General features: G+C 37.6%; 1 protein-coding gene across 1 annotated transcript in view; it reads left to right on the top strand.

The window, feature by feature from the left end:
• The window catches only part of LOC103608362 (nucleoporin p54), a gene marked incomplete at its 3' end in the record, with an annotated part of 18,166 nt that extends 12,384 nt beyond the window's left edge, over positions 1-5,782 (top strand). Inside the window, exons 6-9 of the mRNA XM_008592808.1 lie at positions 734-930; positions 2,494-2,548; positions 3,111-3,204; positions 5,675-5,782. Coding sequence (XP_008591030.1) covers positions 734-930; positions 2,494-2,548; positions 3,111-3,204; positions 5,675-5,782 — 454 coding nt within the window. The remainder of the gene's footprint in view (positions 1-733; positions 931-2,493; positions 2,549-3,110; positions 3,205-5,674) is intronic.
• Positions 5,783-10,347: the final 4,565 nt, after the last annotated feature.

Raw genomic sequence — 10,347 nt, 5'->3', positions numbered from 1 at the left:
AACCCTCGGGCGGGAGCACCGCCGCGCTTCCCAAGCGGTGCACTATCCAGTGCGCCACCGGGCCGGCCCCTAAAAGCTCTTTTTTTAAAAAAAAATTTTTGGATTCCTTAATTTATTAAATGTTAATAATTTAGATTTTCATTCAGGACCAGGAAGAAACATTTATCATTGCTGTGTGCATACTGAGGGCCACAAAGATGTTATTGGAAAGTTTTATTAACTGATTACTATTCATGTTCATTCATGGATAAATATGATTGCTTTACTTTTCTTGTCCTATGTATAATTTTCAGTATTAGTGGCGAGGCATTTGCTTTTGGATATTTAGGGTTAGAAGAATTACTATTATTAATGAGATAAAATACCTGTTCAGATTTTACTTGGTCTAAATTGCAGGGACGCAATCTGGAAGTTTTAGCAGAATCCCCAAAATACTTCTTGATTCTAGAAAAAATAATAAATAACATTTATATAATGCGGCTAAGCAAACTCTTTTACAAATACTATCTTATTTACCTGTCTCATTTTAACTTTCTCATTCGATTTGCAAATGAACATAACATTAAGTAAAGGTTTCTTATTTTCCAAGATTTAGGAAAAAAATTTTTACTTTGCTTCTAAAACAACCATTTCTGGATTCAGCTTGCACCCTTCTAAAATCACATGTTGCATTGAGATTTGTGGCCTTGAGATATATAATTCATATTTTATAAATTGGTTTTTTTCCCACCAGGACAGAAGTTGTCATTTATGTTGTTGAGCGTTCTCCAAATGGTACTTCAAGAAGAGTTCCAGCTACAACACTATATGCTCATTTTGAGCAAGCCAATATAAAAACACAATTGCAGCAACTTGGTGTAACCCTCTCTATGACTAGAACAGAACTTTCTCCTGCACAGATCAAACAGCTTTTACAGAATCCTCCAGCTGGTATGTTTGTAGAGTCATAGAGTTGAGAAAATGAAGGGTTTAGAAATAAATGCTCCCTTTATTTTGGGAGGAGTTGGCTGATTATTAATGTTTTTAAAAAAAAAGTGTCAACTTATCACATGTCTGCTTATTGAGGACATAATTTTGAATATTTCTACTATGTTAATTCGTTTTTTTAGTCTTTTTATTGTATACCTAATATGTTTATTAGAAATGATGAACTAAAGAAAAATAGTCCATAATTCATCTACCCAAAGGTAGTTAACTCGTAATATTTTGATTTATGTTTTCTAATTTATCTCTTGTTCTAACCAAGTATTGAAGTAAAACCTTAATTTATTCTCACTGTAAAAAATTGTAGATGGCATAACAGATTGGTATGTGATAGATTCCCTTTAACTCCCTTTCCCAGAAGTAACCAGTTAATAATTGACTGTACTCTCTTAATCCTCTATTTGTGATTTTAAATGTAAGCATATGTACATGTAGGTCCTTTAAAAAAGGATTGTGCTGTACATGTACTACAGCTTGCCTTTTCACTTAACAGTATTTCTTAATACTTTCCATGTCAGTACATGAAGGTAAATCTTACTGTTTTTTTTTTTCTTTTCTATGTTCCAAGTCATAGCAAGGTTTATGAGGAGGCACATCTCATATAACAGCGTGAAAACCCAATCGCGCTTGATAACTTTTCACTTAACAGTATTTCTTAATACTTTCCATGTCAGTACATGAAGGTAAATCTTACTGGTTTTTTTATTCTTTTCTATGTTCCAAGTCATAGCAAGGTTTATGAGGAGGCACATCTCATATAACAGCGTGAAAACCCAATCGCGCTTGATAAGTCGTATTTAATCACTACATAGTACTCCACAAATATACCTTACTTTACTTAACCTCTAGGTTGTTTCTGTCTTTTCACTTTTTCAAACTATGCAACAACTATCATCCTTGTAAATATGTCTTACAACACATGGGTATATATTTCTTTAGAGCAGATCACTGGTAATGAAATTTGAGTCAATAATATGTATGTTAGATATGTATGCTAGATATTGCCAAATTGCCTTCTAGAGAAAATTCTACCATTTACATTTGTAACAGGATTGTGTTATTTTCCTCATCTTTTTTTGGCTATCAGTGGCAAAAAATTATTTTAAAAATTAATACTTATTTTAATTTGCATTTTCCTGATTACTAGTAAAGTTGAGCATCTTTTCATATGTTTAGTAACTAGATATTTGCATTTTTTTGAATTACCTATTCGTGTCCTTCATTTTCTGTTAGATTTTTTTCGTCTTCCTTTTTGTTTTTCAGGAGCTCTTTCTGTGTTCTGGAGGTTAGTTTATTATCCTATAGGTTATAGGTATTTCCTTTCAATCTATACTTTTTTTTTAGCTTTACGCTGCGAAAATTTTTATTTTTATAGTGATCATATTTGACAGTCATTTTTCAACATAGCTTTTAGGTTTTGGGTCTTACTTCAGGAAAGCCTTTCTCATACAAATATTATAAAAATAAAAAATAGTTTGTTTTAGAATAAATATTTTTTCTTTGTGGTAGGTGTTGATCCTATTATCTGGGAACAAGCCAAGGTGGATAACCCTGATTCTGAAAAGTAAGTGTATCTTCATCTTGTTTGATATGACAGTATTTGCTACTAGGGAAGCAAACAAATGCGAGCTATCATTTATAATTCTTACATTTGAAGTGAGTTTATTTTCATTTTCATAGCTTTTTTGAAAATGTCAACTAGTAAGGCAGCATACTGCAGTGAAAACTATCTAAGAATGGAGAAATCTGAGTGCCGGTTCCTAATTACATTCTCATTTAATAATGCAATGGTTTGACTGAACTGTATTTCCTCACTTGTAAAGTATGTGGTTGAATAAAATCTCTATGGTGTAACATTGTTGGTTTCAAAGGCATAGATCTGCCTTAGAACCCTCGAGATTTGGGCTGGTGGATTAACTCAGCCGGTTAGAGCATGGCGATATAACACCAAGGTTCAGGGTTTGATCCCTGTACCAGCTAGCTGCCAAAAAAAAAAAAAGAACCCTAGAAATTTGATATAAACTTACATGAAAAAATTACATGAATGTTACTATGAAAACTTTAACTTCTTGTATTTTGTAATAATGGGCTTATGCTCTGAAAATCGACCACCTGCATTTCTTCAGGTTAATTCCTGTACCGATGGTTGGTTTCAAAGAACTTCTCCGAAGATTGAAGGTTCAAGATCAGATGACTAAGCAGCATCAGACCAGGTTAGATGTAAGTAAGCATTTATTCATTCTCTGGCCCTGGGAGTAGGAAGAGAGATTATAGATATTTAATTTTTTTTTTTTTTTTTTTTACCATGCTCCTATTTTTATCTTGCAGAGAAACAATATGGTGTACATTGTAAATTGATGATTATAGTTTTATACAACTACTTTTTTTGATAGGCTCCCCCAAACCATATATATCTGATTTGATATAATTTAACAATGAATTTAGAATTGTTGGCTTAGCAAATTAACTGCTGTCATTTCTAATTCCAGCCAGAGATTGCATATTTTCTTTATTAAATGCTTTTACTTATGGGGGCTTACAAAAATGAAGGCTGTAATTATGATTTTTTATATTGTCATAATTGTCTTGGTATGTCATTGTATGCTGATGAAGCAAATTTAAATTATTGTTTCAATATACTTAATATTTTAGTTCAGAAAGTAGACTTTTATAATCAAATACCTAAAGGTTCTTAAAGGTCACCTTCATATTCTCTTATGTGGAATTCCTGATGAGATAGATATTCATTCAGACTCAGTAATGAAAAGCTTACTGTTTTATGAAGGAACCCATTTCATTGTCAACCAGCTCTAATTGGTACAATTTTTCCTTCTCACATTGAGTCAGTATCTGCCTTGTTACCATTCACATCCATTTTCTCTGGCATTGCTTTGTTGATATGATAGACATACAGATATTTGAACATCATAATCAATTTTCCTTTTTAGTATTCTCTCCTCTCTGGCTAAAAACTCCGCCATGGTTTCTCATGTTCTCATGTAACATGATTTCCATACACTTCATTATCTTAGGCCGGACATACCAAATTTATCAGCAACGTTTTTTTTTTTTTTGGCAGCTGGCCGATATAGGGATCGAACCCTGGACCTTAGTGTTATCAGCACCATGCTCTAACCAAGTGAACTAACCAACCAGCCCCTATCAGCATCACTTTTAAAATGAGTTGCTCACAGTACTGTAACTGGGGTGTGACCAAAGTTTTTCAGAGTAAGACCAAAGAAACTATTTCTTCCCTTTATCACTCTTGCTAAAGATTTGTCAATTTTACCGATCTTTTCAAAAAGTAAACTTGGTTTCATTGATTTTACTCATTTTGTTTTTTGATTTCATTAATTTCTGCTTATATAATTTCCTTTATCCTGTTTGTTTTGGGTTTCTTTTCTTTTTCTAGTTTCTTGAGGTAGCAGCTTAGATTATTGATTTGAGATCTTGTGTAAGCATTTAATGCTATTAATTTTTCTCTAAGCACTTTTTAGCTGAATTCCACAAATTTTGATGTTATATTTTCATTTTTGATCCATTGAAAATCTTTTCTAATTTCCCTTGAGAGTTCTTTTTGACTGTTGGATTTTTTTTTTTTTTTTGACACGAGGTACAGTTATATTTCAATACATGTATATAGTGTGTGATGATCAAATCAGGATAATTAGCATATTCACTGCAAAAATTTATCATTTCTTTGTGATGAGAGCATTTGATCTCTATTCTAGCCATTTGAGAACATACAATAAATTATTGTTAATCATAGATGCCTAGCACTACTGCAGACCTCTGGAGGTTATTTTTCTTATCTAGCTGTGATTTTGTATCCATTAACCAACCTCTCCCAACCTCCCCTCCTTTGCCCCTCCCCTTCCCAGTCTCTAGTGACTGTTGGATGTTTTGACTGATGGGTTATTTAAAAGTATGTTTAATTTTCAAGTGTTTGGAGATTTTCCTGGTACTTTATTGTTGATTTCTAGTCTAATTCTATTATGGTCAGAGAACTTTGTATGATTTTAATTCTTTTAACTTTGTAAAGGTTTCATGAATCAGGAGACTGAAAAGAATGTGTACTCTTCTGTTCTTGGGTGGAGTTTTATGTTAGTGTCAGTGAGATACAGTTGGTTGACAGTATTCTTCAGTTCTTCTATATTCTTGTTGAGTTTTCTGTCTACTAGTTTGATGAAGGTGAGAGGAGAGTTGAAGTCTTCCAGCTGCAGTGTGGATCTGTCGTTTTCTCCATTCAGTTTTATTCTTCATATATTTTGAAGCTCTGTTGTGAAGTACATATTTATCTAGGATTGATGTGTTTTCTTAGCACTTTTACCTTTTATTATTATGTAATGTCCCTCTTTATCCCTGGTAATTTTCTTTGCTCTCTAGTCTATTTTGACTATTCCATAATATTACTTCAGATTTCTTAATTATTTCTGAAGTATATGTTTTGTTCTTTCTAAACATTTCCTCATCACAAAATATCCTGGAGTTCTAAAGAAATCTTTGAATGGTACTTTTTAATTTTTAGATGTATAAAAAGGGAAGAAATATAAAGGTAGATTTAAAGGGAAAGAGTTTACATTTTGAGAGATGAATCTTAGGCTTACCTCAGAATTAGACTTTGCATATAGGTGTACTTGATAAATGTGATGTCTATACTTGGCTTATGTAAAACACTTTTTAAAAACAGATCATATCTGAAGATATCAGTGAGCTACAAAAGAATCAAACTACAACTATGGCCAAAATTGCACAATACAAGAGGAAACTCATGGATCTTTCCCATAGAACATTACAGGTAGGGATTTTTTTTTTCAGCATTTATAAGACCAAATGTGTGAAATATGTGCTAAATATGGATTTTTGTAATAGAAAAAAGCAGACTAAAAGGAAATAATAATAGTTGTCTGAAACTAAAAATACCAAACTTTCTCAGTAAAACCTAGAAGTTGGAGGAGAGGTCTCACAGGGTTGGATGAGGAAAGTAAAAATATTCTATAGTTCACATCTTTAGTGAGAGAGAGGGTGAAGGAAAGCAGTAAAGAAATAAAGCATCTTGTTGCAAGGAAAGCATGTTTGACATCATTAATACCTGGTTTCCAAAAAATAGAAAAACACATTTTGATTTTGAGTGCTAGAAAAGGGAGTGTAACCATTAATGGTTGAAAATGGACAGAACTTCCAAATTAACAAGAGGAAATAAAAGAAGGAATAGCAACAAAACTGAAATTATAAACTATCATGAAAACAGAAATATTACATACCAGACTCAGTGGAACACAGCTAAAGCTGTACTCAGGAAAATTTATAGCCTTAAAAAGTCTTCATTTTAAAAAATCAACTGCACACGATAAAGGAACTTTGCTAGCAGTCATGTTAAGAAATTAGAAAAAGAATATCAAGATAAGTCAGAAGAAACTAAGAGAAAAATAAGATAAATGTGAAATCAGTGAAATGGTAGAAAAAGTAATAGTGGAAAGAATAAATTGAAAAGTTGTCTTTGAAAAGACTATTGAAATGGCTAAACATCTCATGAGCCTGAAGAAGGGAAAGAGAGCAAAATGTACAAAATCAGTAGTGAGAAAGAGACATTACCACAGATATATAGAACAGAATAAGAAAAAACTGTGTGTACTTTAGGGCAACAAATTTGGAACCTAGAGAAAACATGATTTTTTTTTATCAAAATTGAAATTACCAAAATTAATGTACAGAGAAAGAAAAAACTTAGACAAATACCATATGTAGTGGATTGAATTATGTCCCCCCCACCAACTCACTGGAACTTGAATTGTCCTCCCCTCCAAGTTTTATGTATTAGAAACTTAGCCCACACTGTGACTGTTAAGAGCGTGGGAAATCCTATTATGGTAATTGAAAGGTGGAGCCTTGATGAAGTGATTGAATTGTAGGAACGTTCAGTAGTGAATGGATTAAAAATGGTGGTCAGGGACATGGTTCTGAGGGCTTTAAAGGAAGAGGAGAGTCTGTCTTGCTCTCTCTCTGCTCTGCTTCCACTGTCTTGCAACATGAGACCCCTGGGTCACTGTCACCACCACTAGATGGACTTTAGACTTTCCAGCCTCAGAAACTATAAGCAATAATTTTCATTTTCTTTCAATAAATTTCTAGATATATGCTCTTTCATTTTCTTTATAAATTTACCCAGTTCTGTGTATTTTGTCATAAGCAACAAAAATGGGCTGATACACCAGAGAAGCAACTGGGTAAGTTATTAAAGATGAACCATTGGAGGTTTCCGAGACCAAGATGGCAACGGGTCTGGAGTGGGGGCGCCAGAAGACAGCGTGAGCCTGAGAAGTGTGCGCTGTGCTGCCAGAGTGCTATTTGCATTTCCAAGAGCAACAAAAAATGAATAAGTCTTTGATCAACTAATCTACAACTATAAAAAAGCAACTACAGATTTGAGGTTTAGGGCCAACACAAAAGAAGATTACTGAGAGCGCCCAAGCCGCGCCGCGGGACCAAGTGAGCAGCCCAAGGCGGCAGCGGCCAGGACGGGGACGGCAACGACGCAGAAACGGAGAGAAAGCTGCCCGGCTGGCCCAGCTCTGTGAGTGACCCCAGCCCAGCCCTGCTTGCGGGGCAGAGGCCCGTCCGGCTTCCGCCTGCCACACCAGACCAGTCACCGGCCCCAGGGCTGCCTCCATTTTCTCGGCTGGGGGCGGAGCCGGCTGGCTCGGCCAGGCCTGCCCTCCTCGCCCGGCTCAGCTCCTCACTGAGCCTTACCACTTGCTTGCCCCTGCGCGGGCCCTCCGGGGCTTGAGGGCCGGCCTCCCATTCCACTCCCCCCGCGGTTCTCTGGCGGGGCTGGTGGCGTGGGGAGCCCCCGGCCAGCGTCGGGAGGGCAGAGAAGAGTGGGCCGGGCCGATTGTCACTCCACTGCACCCTGGGCTCCGGCCCCCGGTAAACTTCCTGTTACTGGGAGGCAGATACCATCTCTGCAGCCATCAGTTCGGCCATCAGTTCAGAAAAACACCTAACCGATTTCTGGTTAGGAAAAGTGTGGTCGGAGCGCTCCCAAGCTCGCTTGAACCTGCCAGAGAGCTGACTGCGGGCGGGCGCCGGAGTCGGTCCGCGCAGGGGGGATTCAAAGAGGAACTGTGTGCTGTGGGCTCCTCCCCCGAGGAGCTCACGCCCTGGTGTGGGAGATAAGACAAGTACACAAATAACCGCAATACCAGGAGGAAGGTGATAAGTCCCGAGAAAGCCCTATTCAGTGCTACAAAGGCACCCAGAGTGACCGCTCGTCTGCGCCTAGCGGAAACCTGAAAGTCTTCCTGGGCGGGGCAGTGCTGAGCAGGGGCTTGAAGGCCCGGCTGAAAGACGAGGGTTGCAGAAGACACGCCCCAGCCCAGTACAGTGCTCACAGAGCGGGGAGACGTTCGGCTAGGGAGGCAGAGACTCGGCAGAAAACACACACATTGCGGGCCGCCTCTGCAAGGTCCAACAGCCCCACCTAGTGCGCACAGAGCGAGGAGACGTCCAGATAGGGAGGCGGAGACTCGGCAGAAAACACACACCCTGTGAAGCCGCCAATGCGTGATCCAGGAGCCAGGGCAGAGCGCACAGAACAGAGAGAAGTTCTACACGGGAAGTGGAAGCTCAAAAGAGACCACACACCCTGCAGTACCGTCCCGTGATCCAGCAGCCCAGCAGTCCAAGCTGACCAGAGAGGAGGCTCCCTGGAGAGGCCCAAGACCCGAAGCAACCACACACACAAGACACTAGAGGCCAACTGAGCAGTCACAGAGGTAGCCATACCAAATTGACAAACATAGCCACACCTTAGTCAGTCAATAGGGTCAAACCTGTGCACTGTGAATCCCCCTGCCAGAATGAATAAACATCAAAAAAAAAGATACGAGAAACACAAAAAACCAAGAAAGTACACCAACAAAAGTCAATAAATCTCAAACTCTTGATTCTATAGAACAAGAAGCCCTTGAAATGAATGACAAGGAATTTCGAGTGATAATTCTAAAGAAACTGAATGAGATACAAGAAAACTCAGCTAGACAGCATGATGAAACGAGGAAAAGTATACAGTACCTGAAAGAGGAAATGTACAAGGAAATCAGTGTCCTAAAAAAAAAATGTAGCAGAACATGCCGAACTGAAGAAGTTATTCAGCGAAATAAACACAATGGAGAGTTTAACCAGCAGGCTTGCGGAAGTTGAAGAGAGAACCTCTGAACATGAAGATGGGCTGTACGAAATAACACAAGCAGGCAAAAAAAAAGAACCAAAGACATTGAAGAAAATCTGAGAGAGATATTAGACAACCTTAAGCGCTCAAATATCCGAGTCATGGGTATTCCAGAAGCGGAGGAAACAGAGGAGATTGTATTGAAAACATATTCAACAAAATAGTGGCAGAAAACTTCCCAGGAATAGGAAAAATCACAGATCTTCAGATCCAGGAATCTCAACGATCCCCAAACATATTCAATCCAAAAAGATCTTCTCCAAGACATGTTATAGTCAAATTGGCAAAACCCAAAGACAAAGAGAGAATCTTAAAAGCTGCAAGAGAGAAGCATCAAATCACCTATAAGGAAGCCCCAATCAGGCTAACATCTGACTTTTCATCACAAACCCTAAAAGCTAGAAAGGAATGGCAGGATATATTCAAAATACTAAAGACAAAGATTGAGAGCCAAGAATACTCTACTCTGCAAGGCTGTCCTTCCAAAATGAAGGGCAAATAATATACTCCTCAGACAAACAAAAGCTGCAGGAGTTCTCCACCACACGGTCACCCTTACAAGAAATTCTCAAAGGAGTACTGGGTTTGGTTCCTTAAAAATAACTACCACTGCCATAAAAACTCAAGAAAAATCTAAACCCACTAGTATAATAAAAATGACAATCATGAAAAGAAAACAAACAAACAGAAAGGCTATCTACATCTTAAGGAACCAAAAAACATAGAAAACAAACAGCAAAGCAGAAAGCAAGGAACAAAAGACACCTAAGACAACCAAACAACCAATAAAATGCTGGGAATGAATCAACACCTTTCAATAACAACTCTTAATGTAAAAGGCTTAAATTCCCCAATCAAAAGACACAGATTGGCTGACTGGATAAGAAAGATGGACCCAGCTATATGCTGCCTACAAGAGACCCACCTCACCCACAAAGACTCACATAGACTAAGAGCAACAGGATAGAAAAAGATTTACCATGCAAACAGAAAAGAAAAATGAGCTGGAGTAGCTATTCTTATATCTGACAAAATAGACTTTAAACTAAAAACTATAAAAAGAGGCAAGGAAGGTCACGACATAATGATAAAAGGACAGATGCATCAAGAAGACATAACAGTCATAAATATGT

The sequence above is a fragment of the Galeopterus variegatus genome, unplaced genomic scaffold (genome assembly GCF_000696425.1).
Source record: "Galeopterus variegatus unplaced genomic scaffold, G_variegatus-3.0.2 Scaffold8341, whole genome shotgun sequence".
NCBI lineage: Eukaryota > Metazoa > Chordata > Mammalia > Dermoptera > Cynocephalidae > Galeopterus > Galeopterus variegatus.
The sequence above is the reverse complement of the archived record's forward strand: the minus strand, read 5'-3'. Positions and strand labels throughout refer to the sequence as shown.